This window comes from Malaclemys terrapin, chromosome 3, assembly GCF_027887155.1.
Source record: "Malaclemys terrapin pileata isolate rMalTer1 chromosome 3, rMalTer1.hap1, whole genome shotgun sequence".
Lineage (NCBI taxonomy): Eukaryota > Metazoa > Chordata > Testudines > Emydidae > Malaclemys > Malaclemys terrapin.
In genome coordinates, this window is record NC_071507.1 from 77,385,952 (window position 1) to 77,409,687 (window position 23,736).

Sequence of the window (23,736 nt, forward strand, 5' to 3'; positions counted from 1 at the left end):
CCATCTCTGGAAATATTTAAGAGTAGGTTAGATAGACATTTATCAGGGATGGTCTATTCTAGACAGTATTTGGTCCTGCCATGAAGGCAGGGGACTGGACTCGATGACCTCTCGAGGTCCCTTCCAGTCCTAGAATCTATGAATCTATGTTGTAACACTGTTATTGTTTGCGCTACGCTCATACATCTTCGTTCAGGGCAGGCTGCTGGCCATAAACTTGTAAGGTGGCAAACATCTGGTCTTTGCAGACAAGCATTTGATTAGCTGAAGGATTGATTTGGGAGCGCATGATATTTCACACATAACTGGTGTGATCAGTCTGTTCTCCAAGACCTATCAGTGCCTGATAGGCGAGGCTTGCTTTGGATGTGCTTGACCATCCCAGAACCATTTCATTTCTTGCCTTCTTGTTAGCAAGTATAAATGCATCCCTTATCCCTGGCAGTTTTTCTTTGTTTGTCAGTTACAATGGCGGATGTTTTCCATTAATCTCTGCAAGTGTTGTAATGTTGTTTTTCAAATGGTAAACGCATGTTATGAACACCTTCAGTGCATTTATGACTGTCTTAGCCATTCCGAGCCCCTTCAGAGTGAGGAGAGAATTTTCGGAGGCTGAATCAGATGCTTTTCAGTAAGATAAATTGGTTTTTCATGCCAGCCTTCCAATAGTGTCACATCCTAAAAGGGCGTGGACACCTGGCAGGGCAGCGGCTTTTAATGCTTTGAATGATAGGGACACATTTCTGAGGATTATACAGCAATTCTGATCCCTAGCAGAAGGCACAAAGACAGAATCTTGTGGAAGTCTTGGGTAGAGTTTTGTGCAAAAATCTGGAGTTTAGTTGCAACTCTCTCTAGGGCATTGATGCAAGATGATGTTAGTGTCTTTTAATGAAGAAACTCCACACTGTTCAGTGGCGTTTCAACAGCTTTGTTATTTCATGTGATGACAAAATTCTTCGAGCAGTTTTTTGCCTGCTGTAGCATTTCCCCTGCAAAATATGAAGTTAACTTGTCCTTCATGCAAGTGTGAGACAGTAGCTTATTGATTGTGACATGGCCTTCACAACATCCCCTGGCAACGAGTTCCACAGATTGACTGTGTTGTGTGAATAAGTACTTTATTTTGTTAATTTTAAACCTGCTGCCTTTTAATTTCATTGGGTGATGCCTGGTCTTTGTGTTATGTGAAGGAGTAAATAACACTTCCTTATTCATTTTTTCACACCATTCATGTTTTATAGATCTCTATCATATCCCCCTTACTTGTCTCTTTTTCCAAGCTGAAAAGTCCCAGTCTTTTTAATCTCTCCTCACATTGAAGCTATTTCATATCCTTAATAATTTTTGTTGCCCTTCTTTGTACTTTTTCCAATTCTAATATATATTTTTGAGATGGGTCAACCAGAACTGTGTGCTGTATTCAAAGTGTGGGCATACCATGGATTTATGTAATAGTATTGATATTTTCTGTCTTTTTTTTTTTATTTATCCCTTTCCTAATGGTTCCTAACATTGTTAGGTTTTTTTGACTGCCACTGCACATTCGGTGGATGTTTTCAGAGAACTATCCACAGTGTCTCCAAGATCTCTTTCTTGAATGGTAACAGTAATTTAACCCCATCATTTTTATGTATAGATGGGATTATGTTTTCCAATGTGCATTACTCTGCAAATATCAACACTGAATTTCATCTGCCATTTTGTTGCCCAGTCACCCAGCTTTGTGAGGTCCCTTGGTAACTTTTTGCAGTCTGCTTTGGACTTACCGTATATACTCATTCATAAGCCGAATATTTTTGGTAAAAGAGTGACTCATCAAAAGCAGGGGTCGGCTTATAAATGGGTCTACACCAAAATTTGATGATTTTAAACTCTATGGAATCATTTAATTGAATATCTAATACATTGTTGTTTTGTTTACCTGGAGCGTTCACAGGCATGGAGCCCCTCAGCTCCCTGTGGCTGTGGTTCGCCGTTCCCAGCCAATGGAAGTTGCAGGAAGTGGCGCCACTTCCCGCAGCTCCCATTGGCTGGGAATGGCGAACCCCAGCCATTGGGAGCTGAGGGACTCCATGCCTGTGAACGCTCCAGGTAAACAAAACATCCCAACCTGCCAGAGGCTTACCCTGATGGGCCGGGAGCCAGGCCGGCTCCAGGCACCAGCCCACCAAGCTTGTGCTTGGGGCGGCACCTGGAGGGGGGCGGTGCGGTGCTCCGTCTCTGGCCGCCGGGGGGCGAGCGGAGCCCGGCCGCCCTCCCCTGCCGCACTGGGGGTGGGGGGGGCGGCGCGGCCGGAGGTTTTTTTGCCTGGGGCGGCAAAGAAGCCAGAGCTGGCCCTGGCCGGGAGCCAAAGTTTTCCAACCCCTGAGATATAGGATTGGCTTATGAAAGGGTCATACAGTTTTTGCTATTTTTACCTATCCATTTTGGGGGGTTGGCTTATAAACGAATGGGCTAATGAACGAGTAGGTATGGTAATTATTTTGAGTAATTTTGAATTGTCTGCAAATTTTGCTACCTCACTGTTTACCCCTTTTTCCAGATCATTTATGAATATGTTGAACAGCACTGGTCCCAGTACAGTTGCCTGGGGGACACCACTATTTTACCTCTCTCCATTCTGAAAACTGACCATTTATATCTACCCTTTGTTTTTAATCTTTTAACCAGTTACTGATCCATGAGAGGATCTTCCCTCTTATCCGAAGACTGCTTTGTTTGCTTAAGAGCCTTTGGTGAGGGACCTTGTCAAAAGTTTTCTGAAAGTCCAAGTACATTATATCCATTGGATCACCTTTGTCCACATGTTTGTTGACTGTCCTCAAAGAATTCTTATAGATTGGTGAGGCAGGATTTCTCTTTACAAAAGCCGTATTGGCTCTTCTCCAACAAATTGTGTTGATCTATGTGTCTGATAATTCATCTTGTGCTTTATCTGTGAGGTTATTGATCCATAAGCATTCAAGATAATTTTCTTCTGAGTTATCAGTGACTCTGAGACAGGTAAAGCCATATTTGATGTAGAGTGCCATTCCCTCTCTCCTATTTTGCCCACTCAGTCCTTCCTAAATCAGTTATAACTATTGAAGTTAACATTCCAGTTATTTGAATCATCCCACCAGGTTTCAGCAATACCAGTTAGAGCAAATTTATGTTCATAAATGAGCAATTCCAAGTCTGTTAGTTACTTGAACTCTTACTATTAATGCATAGGCAATTCAAGCATTTTTTCTCTGCATGCTGTAGGTTTCTTGATTAATTTTGTTCCCAACATCTTGATTTTGTGCCTGCTGATTGCTCATATCTTCTCTCGTTTAGCCTTCTGTTGAACAGGCCTGTGACACATTTTGATTCAATTCTGCAGATATATTTGTTCATGTGTTCCAGCTGCATAAGGAATGTTAAATGAACTGAGCAATCAGTGGGGCTAGCTGCTATGATTGGCAGGATTCATACACAGGTCATTCATTCTGGCACCTCGTGTAGTGCCAAGTTAAAGGCTGATCATGTTGGAATTAGTTATCATTTTATGAGCATTAACTGATAACTCAGTACTGTCAGTTGAGAGCCACAATTTAATTTTGTGATGGCTGCATTTTTGACATGCTTGTGCTAAAGTATAATTAAAAAAAAGTTGATCGTTTTAATCATTTTCTTGCCTATATATCTACATAATTGTTCTAAGTTTGTAGTGTTTGGTACCATTGTATTTGTGGAAAAAAGGGCTTTCAAAGGATACCCAATTCTACCCGTTTCTGATGACATTGTACTAGCAAAATTTCCACCAGTCGGAGGACTTGGAGCTGGAGAGTAGCAAAACTTCCCTGTCATGATACACAGGGTGACACCACTGAAATGATGATTCTGTAGATTTTTTTATGAATCAGATAACACCACTTTTATCTTTCTGTCATTAACTTGCCCATAGAATTATTCATGATCTCAGACTGAATTGTCTGTGCCTAGGAGTTGGAGCTTCCTGTGCGTCTGGTGCCAATGGCCCCCTCTCTCACATGTTTATCACTTACTATCTTGTAAATGTTAGTGTAAATAGAGTAGTGTTAGTAGATCGCTTACTAGTTTTAATTATTCTTTCATTCGGGATGGGACTTTCCTTTGATATTTTTATCAAAGCCTCCAGCATTAGCTTTGAAATGCAGAAGTCCTTGGCCTTCAAGCATTGTCCTTCCTTCAGGGCTGTTATGCCACAAGTGAGCGATGCTTACATCAGATGCCTCATATTCTTGGGAGAGGGGCATGTGAGAGAGAAATGTAGCATCTGCAAGTCATTCAAGAAGAGAACACAGAAATAACAGGAGGTGTGTTTGAGGGACTACTTTATTGAACAATCAATGCATCCAGCCCCTGATCTAGTCCATACAGAAGTTGGCAGAGCTGAGTATATACTGACTAGAAGTGCCCCTGAAGCTCTGCATCTGCTTCCCCTGACAAGGATTCAAAGACTCCTAGATTTCATGAGGAGAAGAGATGTCACCTTCGCTAGGATCTTCTCACAAGGTCCAAAACTGTTTGTTCGTTCTCTGGAACAAAAACTTGAATCCAGACCCAAGAAGGGCAACTCAAACACTTGAGACTCGGGTCATTTTCATTCCTCGCACACATCATCTCCTGAGTCCTACGGTACCAAGGTCAGAGTGAGAACTATGGCTCAACTCCCCCTACTACTGTCTGAAATGAGACATGACCTACCGGTGCCGTTGATCTCAGTGCTGACAGTCAGTGCTGTTTAGACCAGTACCTGCAGCAAAGTTACTTATTCTATCACCATGAAATTCCTTTAATTCTCATCCCTCCCGCCTCACAAATAGGCCCATTTCCACTGAGTTTGCTTTGTCTTAAGATAGACAGATAGCAGTGGGAGCTAGAGAATAAGATGGCCACGTAGAATGCCAGAAGAACAATGCAGCAGCCATGGCCCAGGGAGCCAGCAATATGAACTAATGAAGCCAGTTTTAAGTTCCTTTTTCCCTGTCTTACATGCTGGGGAGGGAGGTGCTGAGCCAGGCTGCCTGGGCAACATTGCAGTAGACAAAGGAGAGGAAGGAACTGGATATCCGAGACAATACTGGGAAAGATACACCATGATGGAGTGAATCTGAGAAGGGGAAAAAAGATCTAACCAAAATAAAATATGAGTAGTAAGTTAAATTGTAATCTGTTAAATAGATAGTTGATTGACAGTTTGTCACAGGTAAATACAGTAGATAGCTGTTTATTGCTTTGAATTACAGAGGGAGTGGCTTGGAGGGGAAAAGGAAACAAGTATTTTTCACTCTTGCTATTAGTTTTAGTCTTTAGGCTAGAAAGCATTGGGTAAGTTTTTCCAGCTATGTTAATAAATGCTTATATTGTGTGTTTTAGAGAAAAGTGCATTTTAGACACCAGATAAATAGCTACTTGTATAACCTCTTTCTAAATAGTGTTTTGTAATGGCTAACCATCATGTCATGATACCTTCAATATTTTACGCTTTAGTTTGATACACTTCTTTAAAATTTACTACTAGACAGATTACATGCTGATGTCACTATCATTTGACACCAGTTAAAGTTGTCATCTTTGTACCAGGTTGTTGGTTGTTTCACCCATCATGGCATATGTGCATTTACAAAAGGATGTTTGAGAGTGAAAACAAAACTTTGACAAGGGAAGGTGTTGCTCAATTTCTGGAGATTTATGAAGCAAAACATCTTCCAAATTCACCAGGATTTTCAGAGGTAAGAGTATTCCCCTAACCAACCTCCCTCCCAACTATTTTCCAGGATAAATAGATATTTTAATCTGAAACATTTCCTAAATTGATTATTTAAATCATGAGCTGTTGGTAGACAAATTCTATGAAACCATATCAAATTTAGCTATGTCAATAGTAATGACATTATTTAGAAGTGATATCAGGGTTAACATTATGTTGGTCAAAGAAAGAGTGCCTATTGCAGTGTTCCTTGTCATTTACCACAAATACTTATTTCAGGGACCAGTGCAGTCTAACCTTAATTAGTTGAATCCCAGTTAACTGGGACTCTTTTTATATGAAGGTTGGTATGATCTCTTTCTCCCTGAGGGTTGCTGATGTTCCAGTTCTGCAGAGCTCCTCAGCTTTTTCAGAACTGGAGCTGTTGAGCACCTCAGTTCAGCAGAACCATCCGGCCACAAAGGAGATTACTGAGGAGGTTTTGAAGTCCATGCTCAGCGTTTCACTACTCTAAGGACAGACTTTGAAGCCTGATGGTTATCCCCCCTTATTGTGGGAAGGTTCCGATATCCCTAGAGACTGTTGAATAATTTTTTTTACTGTATCTCTTATAATAAATTATGAAAAAAGTATGTCTTACTATATAATAAAGAAATATTATAGGTGTTAAAACTACACTCTGTTTTACTGTTGTAATAACATATTGCATTTGCATAGATTTAGTAGTTAGCTTACATCTCACAGGGTATAAATGATCTATTCTGTACTCTGTCCAGCCCCACTTCCAAGAAATAGCTTGCAGGTAGCTCAAAAGCCAAAATTTCTGTTTTATACAATTAAGGTCAATCTCTCATTAAAGTGACACCAACTTGATTTATAGTCAACTTAAAAAAAAGGTTAAAAATAGCTACAATTACAATATATCCCTGAGGACTCCTGTCAGTGTTATGGTTCTAATTTTTTTTCTTCTTTTGTAAAAAATAATTTTCTTTTTTGTTTTATGAAAAACAGACCCAAATGGAAAATAGATTGTAGGGGATTGTAGTAGAGGAACTGACTATACACCAAGTGCTGTAAAATGTACAAAGCGAAAAACGTTTTTTTTTCTTTTTCAGTTGTAGTACTCTTAAAGGTTACTTATGAATAGTGTCCTACCAAATTCATGGTCCATTTTGGCCAATTTCACTGTCATAGGATTTTTAAAATAATAAATGTCATGGTTTCAGATATTTAAATCTGAAATGTCACGGTATTGTAACCATGGGGGTCCCAACCCAAAAGGGGGTTGTGTGTGTGTGTGTCGGTCGCAAGGCTATGGTAGGGGTCTCGTGGTATTGCCACTCTTACTTCTGTGCTGCTGCCTTAAGAGCTGGGCAGACAGAGGGCAGCTGCTGGCCAGGCGTCCCGCTGTAAAGGCAGCGTCACCGCCAGCAGCAGTGCAGAAGTAAAGGACTGCTGCTGGTGGCAATGCTGCCTGCAGAGCTGGGCTCTCAGCCAGCAACCGCTGCTCTCCAGCTGCCCAACTCTGTGAAATCTGGTCTCCCCTACAATAGCCAGATTTCACGGGGGAGATCAGATTTCACAGCCCGTGATGCATTTTTCATGGCTGTGAATTTGGTAGGGCCCTACGTATGAACAGTAGTGGGGAACAGGTGGGGTTTTTTTTATTAAAGTTGACTGTTTTTACTTAACATTTTTACTAGTGATCAGTGAAGACACATTCTCTTCCTCCTTTCAACTTCCATGTGCAACTAATATTAATGCCTTTCTTGTTCCTCGAATCAGGTTACATCCTCTCCTCAGTAGCCCAACTTCTATACCAAATAGGCAAACCACCGCTCTTTTAGTGTTGTTGTTCTAGCAAAAATGACTGACTGTACAAAGCTCATTGCTTAATCCCCTGCTGCTGTAGGTTAGTAATAAGTCTCTCTCATTAGTAGGAACCCTTCCTCTATCTTGTTTATCACAAGTAAAATAAATCTAGTTAGTGCGTGTATAAAATTTAATGTTTGGTTTTAATGTAAATTTAATTTTTCTCTCTCCAGTTTATTATTGGACCATTAATGGATGCACTTTCAGAAAGTTCTCTCTATGGCAGGTAAACCATTGATTATTTATTTTAGTAATTATTGAGCAATGGACCGTTACATTTGATGGGCAATATCAGTTGATATCACTTTAAACATGTCAGTCAAGCATTTGACATAATTTTGTAGACTTTTGTAGACTTTCAAAGGGCCTTTGACAAAAAGGTGCTAAAGAAACTTACTTTGTCATGGGTGAGAGGCAAAAAATTGTCATGGATCAAAAACTGGCTAAGAGACAGGAACAAAGCGTGTGAATAAATGGTCAGTTTTCATCCTATGCAGAAATTTAATAATGGGATGCCTCGAGGTTCTTTATTAAGTCTGATATCGTTTACTGTATTTATTAATGGTCTGGAAAGGGGGATGAGCAAGCAGTCAGGTAGCAAAATTTACAGAAGACAAAGTTATTTAGCTTAATCCAAATCTAGAGAAGGCCTGGAGGAAATGCAGACGGAATGGACCCATCTAGATGAATGGGCAACATGTCAAGTGAAATTCAGTGTTCATAAATGCAAAGTGATACACACTCAAGGGGAAAAAAATAATTAACGATACATCTCATAGGGTTCTAAACGAACTGTATCAACTCAGGAAAAAAAAGTTGGCATGACTGTGGACAGCTCAGTGAAGACTTTGGCTTGGTGTGTAGCTGTGGTCTAAAAAGTAAACAGTGTTAGAATGCATAAGGAACAAATGGGGAATAATATGAAAAAACATAATACCATTATATAAATAACTGGTACATCCTCATTGGGAATAAGGGTGGTCAGAACTACACACTCTCAGAAAGGATACAGCAGAAGTCGAGGTTTCAGAGAGGGCAATAAAAAGGGCACTGAAAAATTCTAATGTGAAGAGAGATTGAAAAGATTGGGGTTGTTTATTTTAGAAAGGAGAAATATAAGCATGGACATGATAAAAGTAGTGAAGATAGGGAGCTTCTGTTCTCTGTGTCTCATAGCACAATGAAGTCAAAAGGTGGCAAATTCAAAACTGATAAAATTTCTATGTAACTAGATTTTGGAATGTTTTGTTACAGGATATCTTGGAGGGTAAGAATCTATTGTGACCTCTTTTGTTCAATGTGTGTATGAGGCTGCTAGAATGGATGGTGAGGAGAAATGGGTAGTGCACTTGGTATGCAGATGATATCCAGCTCTAGGTTTCTATCACATCCTACCCAGCCAGAACAGCGGAATTAATTATCCAATGCCCTAGATGAACCTGGAGTTTGGATAAGTATTAGTTGACTGTTCAAACTCAAACCAGAATAGACATAGGATGTCTACACTAGAAACGTTAGTGGCACAGCTTCCGTTGGCCTACCTGTGTCTACACTGGGACTTAATTACAGCTTAATTACATAGTACAGGGTATGAAATTTTTCACAGCCCTAAGCAATGTAGTTAAGCCACCCTAACTCCATAGTGCAGACTAGCTCTGAGATAGCATTTGTGGGTTGGAGAGAGCAGCTGGAAGAGTTGGTAGAACTTACATCTGTGCCCCTCATAAAGAGCATGCAGCCACCATTTGTAAAAAAAAAAAAAAAAAAAAGGGGGGGGGGAGTTTAGTTTGGGGGTAGCATTGGATCCTGGGCTGCTCCTGGATGCCCAGGTTGGGGCTGAGGCCAAGAGTGTTTTTCTGCACCTGGCAAGAAGAGTGTGACCGTTTCTCTCTTCTGTGGCCCTTGCCACAAAAATCTATGCCTCTGTCACTTCAAGATTAGATTGCTGTAATGTGTCGTACATGGGGCTGTATTGGGAATATTCAGAAGATGAAGGTAGTGCAAAATGGTGTAGCCTGCTTATTAAGTGGAGTTGCATGTTGGGAGCACGTTATCTCCACTGACTTTCAGTATGTTTCTGGGTAGAATTAAAGTGTTGTTTTTAACCCATAAAGTCTAAATGGTTTGGAACCTGATTACCCGAGAGCTTGCCTCTCTTCTTACGATATTCTGCCACAGCTGAGCTCAACAGAGGCATTCTATCTGGATCTCCCTCAATATAAATAAGAGGGAACTGCTGGCAGTGCTTTCTATGTGAAAGATCCTCAGTTTTGGAACTTGCTTCCCCCTCCCCCCTTGGTCTGCCAGAGGTAGGATTTGTTTGCCTTCTGAGCACTCTGCAAAACCCATCTTGTTCCCCTCTTTGTCAAGGCTGTTCAGGGTGAGGGTTGAGCTGGAAATATTTATGGACAGTCCTTTGTCTGTATTTTTCTTAGCAAGATGAGATGGATGAGGTAATATCTTTTATGGTCTCTCTCACCAACAGAAGTTAGTCCAATAAAAGATATTACTTTACCCACCTTGTCTCTCTAATATCCTGGGATCAACATGGCTACAACAACAGTGTATATTTTTCTTGTAATTTTTAACATGTGGGATAGGCACTCAGAGCACTGGATGAGTGGATATAGGCGTATTTTAAAAAGGTAGAGAAATAGACAGAGATTGGACATTTATATGGATACCAAGAATATCCAGAATTATAAATAGCTAATGCTGATACATTTTGAAAAGGATATAAAACTCATGTTTCAGGTCTTAAGATGATTAAGATGAAACCTTCATTGCGATTACATTGTCCCACATCTGATACTGCAGGGTTTCTTGCATCTTTCTGGGAATCATCCGATGCTGTCAGAGATAGGAGACTGGACTAGATGGACCACAGTTATGATTCAGCATGGCAATTGCTGTATTTCAGTTTCAATATTTACATTTTCAATACCCTTTAAAAGTATCAAAAGCACTTAAAAAAAACCCAAACAATTCTTCATATTGAAACACTTTACTTTGATTGGCTGTTTGCACTCTAATGAGTTAGACAATTAGGTAATGTTTTTGATTAATTTGTTTTATAAGGGGCTTTGACGTCCCTTCTTATAAAGTGCATATTGTTAATTTTATGTTTTTAACCAAACAGGTCACCAGGCCAGTTGATAGGAGCTTGTCCTCCTTTAGGGATGAAGTTACAGAAGTTTTTGTCTACTTACCTCACACTTCTTCCAGAAGAAGAAAGAAGTACGTTTTAATTAATTTTTTCTTTCGAAAGATAAGGGAAGTAAGGGTCATGGATCCATTTCCAGTATCTAATGTACATGTTTACTAGTGTGTTCTCTCCCTGCTAGTGTACTGCACGAGTCATAGACTGAATCTCCTTAGTCTGTCTGTCTATGTTTTTTAAAATGTTTTCATACAAAAATTTCTTCTTCTTTGAGTATGTGTCAGTGTGGATCCCACTGTAGGTACCCGTGTGCCCAGTGCACATGAGACCTCAAATTTTTGAGCAGGTGTATCTGTTGGAATTGTGCATGTGCCGTGTGCTTCCTTGTACTCCCATGTGAGGGCATCAAAGGAAGAACAGTTGCAATGTCTCTTCAGTTCTCTTTTATTATCTGTGCCAGCAAGACAGAGCCGGAAGAGTGTCTAACTTGCTAGTTTGTAGCTCAGACGAACTTCTTCAGAACCATTTCTTATCTCCTGTTTTCAACTGCCATGATCTGAGCTGACCTGCCTGGACCAAATTTTGCTGGTCAGACCCTATATGCCCCTTCTCTGTACATTTCCCCCTCCCCCACCACCACCACCAAGTCTAACAGGGTTCATCAACATCAGGGCTGGCTCCAGGCACCAGCCCAGCAAGCAGGTGCTTGGGGCGGCCAACGGAGAGGGGCGGCACGTCTGGCTCTTCGGCGGCGGGTCCCTCGGTCCCTTTCAGAGCAAAGGGCCTGCCGCTGAAGACTGAAGCAGCGGGTAGAGCTGATCGCGATCGCCTTTTTTTTTTTTTTTTCCCCGCTGCTTGGAGCAGCAAAAACCCTGGAGCCGGCTCTGATCAGCATGTTGTTGCACTTGAAACCTACAGGCTTCAAGCCCTGTCCATCCTGCAATGGACTATTCCCTCTGAAGGATGGATACAGTAGGTATCTCTGTTCTCTGGGCAAATTGCACATTCTAAACAGATGATCAATATGGGTGTGCAAGTCGCACAAGACAAGACTGAAATTCCACCTTTTGGAACAGTTTATAAATGAAACAAGTTCCAAAATCCTACTAATGAACAAACCAGTGTTATCAAGTGACCCATTGAGCAGTCAGCATCGCTTAAGACTGTGGCAAAAAAGACAGTGCCAAGGAAAGACGCCGACCTCAACAAGAATATCAAATCAGGCACCAACAACTCCCATGTTGAAATCGGGCACCGAAAGGATCTGGGGGTAATAGTGGATCATAAATTGAATGTTCATCTACAATGTAATGCTGTTGCATAAAAGGCAAATGTCACTTTCTGATGTATTAAAAGGAGTGTCATATGTAAGAGATGGGAGGTAATTGTTCTGCTGTAATGGCACTGGTGAGGACTCAGCTAGATTAAAGATGTGGACAAATTGGAGAGAGTCCAGAGAAGAGCAACAAAAATAAGAGAATAAGAAAACATGACCTATGAGGAAAGGTTGAAAGAATTGGGCATGTTTACTCTTTAGAAGAGAAGTCTGTGGGAGGATGTAATGATCTTCAAATATATAAAAGTTTGTTATAAAGAGGATGGTGATCAATAGTTTTCCATGTCCATTGAGGGTAGGACAAGAAGTAATTGGCTTAGTCTGCAGCAAGGGAGATTTAGGTTAGATAATAGGAATTTTTTTTTAACTATAAAGGTAGTTGTGGAATCCTAATCACTGAAAATTTTTAGGAACTGGTTAGAAAAACATTTGTCATGGATGATCTAGGTATACTTAGGGTACATCTACACTAAAAACTTAAGTCAACCTATATTAGATCGACTTACAGCAACTGAAGTAATTACTGTGGTGGTTCACGTCCACACTACCCTCCTTTAATCAGTGGTGTGCGTCTTCACCAGGAGCACTTCCACTGACCTAAGAGGGGCAGTGTAGGGAGCTGAGAGCCCAGTCTCTCAGCTCCGCTCGCAGCTCCCTGCCAGGAGCCTGGCTGCTTCATGGGCTCTCAGCACACCAGCTCTTCCCGCCCCCTACTCCCCCCCGACTCTCCGTTCTCTGCTGGGAGCACAGCTGCCTCCTGGGCTCCCGGCTGGCTGCTACCCCCGCTGGGAGATTCCACTCTCTCCAGTCGATGGCAAACAATGTAAAGTCAAACCCAACAATGATTATACATGTGTGTCTGGGGCTCTGAGGCCATATGTTAGTGTGTATGTATGCTGCTTGCCAGACTTCACCTGCAGCCCATGCAGCTACGTTAAGGTCCATGTATACCCTGTCCAGATACCACAGGTACCAAAGGGTCACAGTAGCACCCCCAGCCCTGCTAGATACTATTTGAGGACTGAATCATAGAATATCAGGGTTGGACGGGACCTCAGGAGGTCATCTAGCCCAACCCCCTGCTCAAACCAGGACCAATCCCCAACTAAATCATCCCAGCCAGGGCTTTGTCAAGCCTGACCTTAAAAACCTCTAAGGAAGGAGATTCCACCACCTCCCTAGGTAACCCATTCCAGTGCTTCACCACCCTCCTAGTGAGAAACTTTTTCCTAATATCCAACCTAAACCTCCCACACTGCAACATGAGACCATTACTCCTTATTCTGTCATCTGTTACCACCAAGAACAGTCTAGATCCATCCTCTTTGGAACCCTCTTTAGGTAGTTGAAAGCAGCTATCAAATCCCCCCCCCCCCTCATTCTTCTCTTCTGCAGACTAAATAATCCCAGTTCCCTCAGTCTCTCCTCATAAGTCATGTGCTCCAGCCCCCTAATCATTTTTGTTGCCCTCCGCTGGACTCTTTCCAATTTTTTCACATCCTTCTTGTAGTGTGGGGCCCAAAACTGGGCACAGTATCTCAGATGAGGCCTCACCAATGCCGAATAGAGGGGAATGGACCCAGTGTGTGTATGTAAAAAAGGAGTCATTCCCTGTCCCCTCCCAACTACGTGTTATCACAGATGCTTCAGGGACAGGTTGGGGTGCCTACCTGAACCAACTACAGCATATCAAGAAACATGCCACCAGAGCATAGCCTGCAGCTATTGCCTGCCTCAGAAATCTTCCAATCCCTTAAAACTGCAAGACAGTAATGTGGAGTAACCCATTGACTTACATGAAATATTATGCCTTTGACTTGTCAACCAGGGCAGACACCAAATTTGGAAGAGCAATAGTACTTCTTTGAGTGACTGCACATGTCCATTCCACTGTAGGTGAGTGCATGCTGGAGATTTTTTTTCCCCTCAGCAGTACCTATTAGGGTGGCTTGAGCATCCAGTGCTGCTGTGTGCAGGTATAAAGGGTGGAGGTGCCCCTGGCCCCTCTCAGTTCCTTGTTATCAACCATGATGGTTGTTGCAGTAGTAAGGCTGCAATCGTTCCAAATTCTTCTCTCACTCTTTGTAAAATATACCCAGTTTTGCTTAGCGTAGTTTCATAGAGTTTAGGGAATCTGTAGTTAAGATAATTAGCTAGTTATAAGTTTCAGATTTAGGTCTTAGACTGCTGGGTTCAGCTTTAGGTACTGGGAGCAGTACTGGAACTGTACCTCAATCTCTGGGATTAAATCATGTTGTTCATTCAGCAAACCAATGCCGGTGAGCGACCTGCACCCCAGCTGCCTTGATCACTTGGGGGAGTCCCATGTTAGTGACAAATGTCACATTTGCAAAGGTTATCAGCATTGCTCAAAAAAGGAGAGAGCGGCCAAGCTTAAGTGTATTCTTGTGGAGGTGGCAATCATCCTCTCTTGGAGCCGTCAGTTTGGAATGGGCACTGGGCATGTCGATATTGGTCCACAGTGCTCCTCCTGTATTGTCTGAGTCCAGAGCTTGATCACTGTCATTGGTGCCATGGAAGAGGCACAAGACCTCCAGAGATTCAGTACCTCTGTAAGCAAGACACCAGAAGTAATTATTCGGTTCTACTCCACGCTGATTAGGCCTCAAATGGAGTATTGTGTGCAGTTCTGGGCACCACATTTCAGGAAAGATGTGGACAAATTGGAGAAAGTCCAGAGAAGAGCAACAACATTATTAAAGGTCTAGAAAACATGACCTACGAGGGAAGATTGAGAAAACTGGGTTTGTTTAAACTGGAGAAGAGAAGACTGAGGGGGGACATAATAGTTTTCAAGTACATAAAAGGTTGTTACAAGGAGGAGGGTGAAAAATTGTTCTCCTTAACCTCTGAGGATAGGGCAAGAAGCAATGGGCTTAAATTGCAGCAAGGGCGGTTTAGGTTGGGCATTAGGAAAAACTCCCTAACTGTCAGGGTGGTTAAACCATGGAATAAATTGCCTAGGGAGGTCGTGGAATCTCCATCATTGGAGATTTTTAAGATCAGGTTAGACAAACCTCTATCAGGGATTGTCTAGATCAGTGGTTCTCAAACTTTTCTTTTTGTGGATCACTTGAAAATTGCTGACAGTCTTGGCAGACCACTTAATGATCTTTCCAAATGTTGTTTGTACCGTTAGCTAGCTATTGTAAAGCGCTTTGGATAAAAGCGTGCTCTCGCTCTCTCTAAACTTAATCATTAACCTTTTTTTGTTCTACAAATAAAAGCACACAACTCATATTTTAATATCAGTAGTCTTACCTTTCTAATGCGATGGATGTGCGCGGTAGCTCCCAAGCTGGGGCTGGGAAGGAGGGGGGATAGGTGGTCTGCGGATAGTCCACCTTAGAGGGAACTATCCGCAGACCACCTGAATGGAGCTTGCAGACCACAGTTTGAGAACCTCTGGTCTAGATAATACTTAGTCCTGCCATGAAAGCAGGGAACTGGATTAGATGACCTCTCGAGGTCCGTTCCAGTTCTGTGACTTATAAAAATATTCCGCACCCAGCAATTCCCATTGAGAACAATAGAGCAATAACATTCCCCTCCCTCTCAGTGATGGAATTTTGGTTCTAAATGTCTGATCTGTGTACACATCATATGGTTATTTCTCAGCTGTGCAGCATATGATTCTGGATTACAGTCTTAGTGGTCAATCATAACGCAGGGATTTGTATAGTTGCTGTAGAGTTATTTTTCAGTGACAGTACTTCAAACATACAATTCTCTCTGTGATAATCCTTTTGCTCTGTGTGGTTTTGGGTTCAGAATTTTCAAGCTGTTTTCCAGCAATGCAGACAGCGTTTCAGCCTCTTGCTTCCTTTAGCAGGAACCAAAAACGTCAGAAGTTTACAAGAAAGAGAAGGGCGAAATAAATCAAAAGCAAACAAAAGAAAATATACTTTAAAAGTGCTTAAGAACCCACTGACTAACTTTCCTCCTCTTGAGCTCTGTTCCAGCCCTGCATTTTTATGATTTTATGATTCATGCTCAGTCTTTCTATTGAAGTAATTGGAAAATACTTTCAGTGACTTCAAGAAAATTTTCACTGATTTCAGTGGGATGGGCCCCAGTCTCGCTCTTGGATCACACAGATCACATTTCAAAATCAGAACCTAGGATTGAGCCATTTCTCTTACTCCAAGTCCCTTCCTACAGTCCATTGGGTCTCGTCTCCACAATAAGCGTTGTATATTAGAGTTTTTAGTTTCTCTTGTTTGCTTGCACATGGTAAATCTTCTTTCCCAATTCAGTTTTGAAACAGTGTTACAAATGTATGGCAGATATTTTCAGGAGAAGGAGGAGCCTTGCTGACCTGTTGGGAGGAAAAAGGAGGTAGGGAAAGGAGATAAGAGGGAGGAAAGAAGGGAAATGAGGAAGAAAAAGGGGGGGAGGTAGGAGGAAGGGCCAAAATGTAGTATTTTTAGAAAGCAATTTATCTTTCAGCGGTTAAGCGGTCCATTTTGTTTTCTCTAGTTTTTATTCTTTCATTTAAAAAAAAAAATTAAATATTGAATTTCCTGTAGCACAGTAACATAGTTAAAAGAGAAGTAATGGACAGTCAATAAGCTTTTCAAGGAAGTTGTATTTCAGTAATTGTAAATGGAAAAGTATCTTACACTTGTGCTTCTGCAATTCAGTTTTCCTGAAAAGCTACTGTCCTTTCTGTGGAAGTGCTTGTAGCACTGCATAATCAATTAAAATATACAACTGAAAATCATGATAAAATAGATAATTTAAAACCAAATTAAATATTAAAATTGAAACCAAATAGTAGTAGACAATCCTTGCTATTTAAGAGCTTGATTTTTGGCTTTCTTGCTCAAGCAACTGACCCTGAATCTTCATCATGAAAGTACCCACTCTTTCACTCTCTCTGCACCTACATCATTTAAATGGTTTCAAAAGAACAAGAAGTGGATTCTGGCTATACAGAACGGAATTTTTCATTGAAAATGCTACTTTATCAGTTAAGATATTTTTTCAAAATACAGTAGCTTCAATATTGTATTTCAGCTGACCTACAAAATATATATATTTTTTTCTGGTTGCTCTTATTTAAAGGTAGTTTCCTGTTAAAGTTTATTCAGAAGATGACAAGTAGGCACTGGTGTGCTGTTCCCATTTTGTTTCTGTCTATGGCACTGGCCTGCATCCCATCATGTAAAGCATTGGGTACAGAAGGACTTCATGCTCTAAGGTAACACACTTCAGCGGTTTTATGTCTCTTACTTATGCACAGGTTCTGGGAGACTAATAAAACAATTCTGGGGAATGCACAGCAGAGTCTGACTCTTTTTGGGAAAATTTTAAATCATCAAATGTAGTAGAAAGACTGAAAGCTTAAACTTGTAAAGAAACTTTTTTTCTCTATCCTTCCCCACTCTCTTCAACTATGGTCCAATAGAAAAGCTTTCACTTTTCACAAAGCGATCACTCTATATCTGACCTATCAGTCCTTATCCGCAAAGGAAACCTGTACAACACTTTCAGAAGATGAGCCTGGGAGCTTAAATTCATAGCTGTGCTAGACACCAAAAATCATGGACTGAATAGAAACACTGGATTTATACCTTATTACAACAATCTGAACCCACTGACAACCTCTCCCAGCTGCTGCTCCCTCCACTCTTCCTTTCCTCCCTGTGTCTGGAGAGGTGTTTAATGGGGCACTTCACCTTGAATGGTCCCTTGAAATATGTGTTAACTGCTTATACCACATAGTCAGTTCAAATCTTGTATTTAGCAGTGACACTTTGAGTTAGGCCATGTCTACACTTACAAGCTTACAGTGGCACAGCTGTACCAACACATAAGGTTGCTCAAGTAGCTGCATTACACTGATGGGAGAGCGCTCTCCCGTCGACATAATAAAACCAGCTCAACCAATGGCGGTAGCTATGTTGACGGGAGAGTGTGTTGACTGGTGTTTATGCTGGCAAAACTATGTCGCTTGAGGTGGGTGTGGTTTTCCCCCCCCACCCCCCACCCTGAGCAACAAAAGTTTTGCGGACAGTGCTAGTGTTGACATGCCTTAATTTCCCAGACCTGAAGAAGAGCTCTGTGAAAGCTCTAAAGCTTCTCTCTTACCAACAGAAGTTGGTCCAATAAAAGATATTACCTCATCCACCTGGTCTCTCTAATATGCTGGGAGCAACATGGGTATGACTACACGGCATACTTACTAATACAAATTTTCGTGTTCTTCAGAGTTCTTCAGTAAAGAGACATCTTCGTTAAGCGAGCACTTTTGCATATTCCTAGTATCTAAGAATATAAGTACAGTAGTAAATTAAGCAGCATTAAACAGGTGTAGTCAATAGCATTCTGATTAAAGAACACAAAGTGAATGTGAGGGACAAATTGTGAACCTTGTGGCAAATTTTTCTCCCATGTTGGTCTTGGTTGGTTCCCTAATGGATATGCCAAGCTCTAGTGGCAGAAAGTCTGCCTTGAGAGGTATTGGCAGCAAGCACAACCCTCTTGTAAGCCCTGACACAGTACCATTTTTGCAGCTAATTACCACAACCCACATAGCACATGACGCTGTCTGGGAAGGAGTTATGGTCATGGCACAAAAATGATGTGCTAATTCAGTGTATTTCCTGGCTTCCTTTGCCACTAAGGATCTTGTGGTGAACCCTCTGGAATGTAAAGCTACTCTCCTCTGGTGAACTTCCAAGTGAAAGCAATATTTCAAATGGTGCTTACCCTCTTTTAAGGGTGAATTCCCCAATTTGGGTAAAGCTATGTCCGCTTGCTTAGAGGCGATACAGTTTGCACTCCAATTCTTACCCATCCAGTGGGGGTGAATTAACTCATATACTGCAGTTTTTAGGGAAAACTTGATTTAATTGGAGAGCTCTTCAGTGGGTGATAGTGCCTATAACCTATGTGTTTAACATTAGAAGGTTCTTTTGCAGTACTCATGGCAATATTACATAATCATTAATTACGGAGGCATTGGTCATGAATTTATAGTTAAGGTGAAATCCGTTTTAATTTCAACAGGCACTTTAAACTTTTATTAACATGGCCAAAACCTAGATTGTAAATTTTGAGTACAATTTGAATTTTTCATGTTGGTTTGAAAATTGGGTTGATTCAGAGAGAATAATAATTCCAAAATAATCCCCCTTTTGAAGTTTTTCAATGGATTGTTTCATCTTTCTTGGATTCTCTTTTGCAGGACATCTAAGACATTGGGCTCTTTGCTTTGCTCCATGTGCTGCTCCGTATGTGCTGATTAATACAATATCAATTACAAATACATAGTGCTTGTGATTGTCATGACTTTTCACTTTTTCCTCCATAAATGGAAAAAGAAATGCACCAGGATGACCCCACCATATTTAGCACTGATGATGTAATCCTTCCATTCTGATGAAATCATCTGTGGGTGGGTGAGAGAGACAGAGGAAGGTCAATCAGCCTATCCACCCACCAAATACCCTTTTAACCAAGGAGAAATTTTGTGAGCTGGGCAAGAGACAACCATGGGCCTCATGCAGGTCCCCACTCTTACTGTTGACCAAACGCATGAATGTGGATCCTAGAATGTAGACGATTAAGAGCTGCCACTGCATTAGGCAAACAAGTTAATAGCAGGAATAGGATTCTAATGGGGTAGACGCAGATTTTTAGCTATTTGGCTGCATTGCCTTTCAGATAGGATAATCAAATCACATTCAGTCTCTAACCGCTCAACTTCATGCTTCACCCAGAGTCAGCAATAGAACCCTGGATTCTTCAAATAGTGTCCCTAAGGGTGCTTCACTTCAGGTGTGCGTGTGCCACACAAACCCTTGATCTAACTCCTCTTTCCCCTCAGAGAGAGGTTTTTTGGTTTGTTTGTTTTTTTTGTAGCAGGGGAATGCCTGGCTCTCCAGGTTTCAGATGATGTCTCTCCTGTACTTGTGAGTGATGGGCTTAAAGTGTTTCCATTGCTTGGGGGAGTTCTACGTCTCCCGGTAGTTAAACTTCTGCCTGACCCTCAAGTCCAGGGCAAGGAAAAACAGGGAGATTAAAAGCAGACTGCTAATGAAGGATCACTTCCTTTGGCCAGCTTCTGAGTTAGGTCAGGAGCCACCCTCCAACTCCTCCGTGCCCTTCCCCCCCGCCCCCCGGATGGGGAAGGCATCCAAAAAGAGCCAGCTCCAAAAAGTCCAGGTGAGATCCACAATCTCTGAAGCTTCAACCTCTTGACTTGGTATCATTGAGTTGAAGGACTCCTCCTCCAGTACTAGTGGGACCGTAAAGTCCCAGAGCATGAAGGAGAGACATGGCTCCAGTAGGGTCTGGGTACCTTCTATCAGCAAGGAGGGGAAGCATAGACATTTGGGGCTGGCACCACCAAGTTCAGCATAGCTGTCAGAACCCATGCATGTGGCATCCTCAGCTAGACACCATTGGCATCTACTTCAGTACATCAATCATCAGCTTCAGTGACTGTGGCCTTGAATACTGTGTCTGTACCACAGGAGTTCAGATATACTAAGGACTTCTCAATAACAGATGAACCGGAGTCCCTGCTCCTGGTGGGTACTGAGAATCTCTCGGTACTAAGATCCCGATCTCTAGACTACTGTTGGCTGGACTACAGGACTCTACCGTGTTCTACATGTGCTCCTCCATTGGATGAGATGGAGGAGGACGAAAGTGACTTCCAGTCAGTCTCTATTTCTGTTCATGGTTCTCTAACATGTTCCTTCAGAAACACGTTCTTTGAAAGTCATAGGGAAGATTGGACTCATTGAGAGTGGTGGAACCAACCCTGCATGTCATCCCCACTTCTGTACTACAGGCCCTGCCAATGACCATACTGGGTTGCCCATCAACAACAATTTTCCAGATTGCTGGTTTCCAGTTCACTCGGCCCCTGTCCCTGGCAACTGGGCCAAGGTGGGGGGCAGCCTGCTGCCGCCATCACCTCCCCAGCCAGGCTCTCTCTCAGGCAGCTGCTGCTCTGCACAGAGCAGTGACCTAGAGCAGCCGGTGTGAGAAGTGGCTGGTCCTGCCCCTTCTGCTACCTGCCCGGGCCCAGTTGTCAGGGACAGGGGCTGAGCATGCCAGGGGGCAGTGCAGTGGAGGACAGAGTCCCCTCCTCGCACCCCGGCAAGCCAAGCAGAAATCTGGAGGTGGGGCACTTAACCCCGCATGCTCCCCTATGTATCACCTATGAGGAACTGTCTTCAGTAGCTGGGACACATGGCAGCTTGCACCTTTGTGAATGATCACACAAAGCTGTGTATCCGCCGCCTCCAGGGTTGGCTCAGAATGACCTGTTCTCCAGTCAGACACACCTTGGGCAGACAGGTGACAGTTCCTTTACAATGTGAGGAACTCCTTAGACTATGGGAGGATCAACTCAATGTCTGTGCGGGCATTCCTTTCTGTAGTGTAGCCCTATCAGTGACTTTATCACTATTGGGATGGGGAGGCCATCTCCATACCCTCACAACTCAGGGCAAATGGAGAACTCAAGAAACCAGTCTCCACGTCAATCTGTTGGAGAATAGGACTGTCAGGAATTCTTGCTTTCATTTCCTACCCTTCATCATGGGCAAATCAATCAAGGTCATGCATTCTATATCAACAAGCAAGATCCCCCTCCTTGTGTGCTGAAGCCATGAAATTATGGAATTGGTGCATGGTTCATTAAATCCAAATATCAGTGGTCTACCTCTCAGGCATTCAGACCATCATAGCCAATTTCCTCAGCATACGCTTCTCACAGGATTACGAATGGGATCTAGAACCCAAGTTCACAGCATATTCCAAAAATGGGGACTGCCAGAAGTGGATGTCTTCACCACCTCCAGGAACAGGACATGTCCTCTTTTCTGCTCAAGAGGGGGTCTGGGCCACCAGTCCTTGGGAGATGCCCTTCTTCTATCTTGGAAGAAAGTTCTCTTCTATGCGTTTCTCCAATGCTGCTGATACTAAGAGTGATGAACAAGATCAGACAGGGCACAACCAGAATTATCCTTACAGTGCAACCTGGCTAAGAGACGGTTGGCACCCTTACCTTCTACATGTATGTGTCAGTTCTCGTTCAGGCTCCCAACCATTCCTCGTTACCTGTCACAGGATGCGGGTTTTGTGCTTCATCCCAACCAGTGGTTCTCCAGCTCCGATAGTTCACGTGGTTAGAATCCTCTTGCTCTATGGAAGTACAAGTGTTAGTAGAAAGAGATCAACCTGCACTACTTACCTGAAGAAATAGAAGAGTTTCTTCTATTAGTGTTGTTGTCACTCCCTCCTGCCTGATTTGGTGCTACTTTCAGTCGTCCTAGATTGTCTTTTGGATCTGTGGAAATTTGGGTTATCAGTTCTATTAAGGTCCATTTGACTGCAATATCAGCCGTTCATTCTCTGGTAGATGGTTTCTTCATATTTGCTCATCTGGTTTTGTCTACGTTTATTAAGGGTCTGAGAAGTGACAACCCGCAGATTAAAGACCCTACCCTGACCTGGGACCTCAACCTGCTACTCAGTTACCTTAGGAAACAACCATTCAAACCAATGGCAACCTGTTCTCTGTTGCATTTATCTATGAAGACAGCATTTTTAGTAGCCATTACGTTGGCCCATAGGGTCTGGCAGATTGGAGCCTTGATGGCAGATCCTTTCCACCCCTCTTCCCCCCCGACATTCTTTAAGGACAAGGTCTCTTTACATCCACACCCTAAATTCTCACCTAAGGTTATATCGGAATTTCACCTTAATCCATTCAGCTACCAATGTTATTCCCAAAGCCACATAGTTCTCTACAGGAATCAGGTTTACATACCCTAGATGTTAGAAGGGCATTGATCTTCTACTTAGATAGGGCCAAGCAATTTAGGAAGTCACCTAGGCTCTTCATTTCCTTCACGGATAGATCTGCATGGTTCTTGAGCTCTACTCAGAGACTGTCAGGATGATATCTAGATGTATTATCACTTGTTATGATGCTGCAGGTGTTCATCCGCTCCAAAGGATGATAGCACATTTAGCCAGATTGTAGGCATTATCTACAGCATTAACAAAGAATGTACCTGTATCTAAAGTATGCAGGGCCGCTACATGGGTTTTAGTACATATGTTTTTGAAACATTACTCTCTGATCCATGCGGTCAGATCCGATGCGGCACTTGGTTCTACCGTACTGTCTTCAGTTCTGGACTGTTTCAAACCTCCCTCTTCCATCTAGGGATATTGCTTGGAAGTAATCTGAAGTGGCGCACCCATAGGGACACTACTCAAAGAAGAAGAGGTTACTCACTTTGTGCAGGAACTGCGGTTATTCAAGATGTGTGTCAAAATACAGATATTTTACATTTCAGTCATTTGTCAGCTCCTCTTCCTTGCTTGATCCTGGAACCTACCAACTGAGGTACACCAACCTTGTATAAAAAGAACTGGAAACAAACACAAAAAATGTAGTTTATTGACGGTTAGAGTTGTGTCAGGACACACTCAACCAACTCAAAATCTGAAACACATGAAAATGAAAAACTAAGGGAAAAGTATCTGGCATTCACATTGCCTATAACACTTAATAATACACTCCATCAGTCTGTAAGGCTTTTGCTTTTGTCTCCAACAGATACTGAAAACCAATGCTCATCGCAACATAATCAA

At 42.2% G+C, this 23,736-nt stretch overlaps 1 protein-coding gene across 1 annotated transcript in view; it reads left to right on the top strand.

Annotated features, from left to right (window-relative positions):
• TARBP1 (TAR (HIV-1) RNA binding protein 1) overlaps positions 1–23,736 on the top strand; it is a 99,235-nt gene that overhangs the window by 8,457 nt on the left and 67,042 nt on the right. Inside the window, exons 4-7 of the mRNA XM_054022059.1 lie at positions 5,593–5,741; positions 7,765–7,817; positions 10,731–10,828; positions 17,176–17,311. Of these exons, the coding sequence (XP_053878034.1) occupies positions 5,593–5,741; positions 7,765–7,817; positions 10,731–10,828; positions 17,176–17,311 (436 nt within the window). The remainder of the gene's footprint in view (positions 1–5,592; positions 5,742–7,764; positions 7,818–10,730; positions 10,829–17,175; positions 17,312–23,736) is intronic.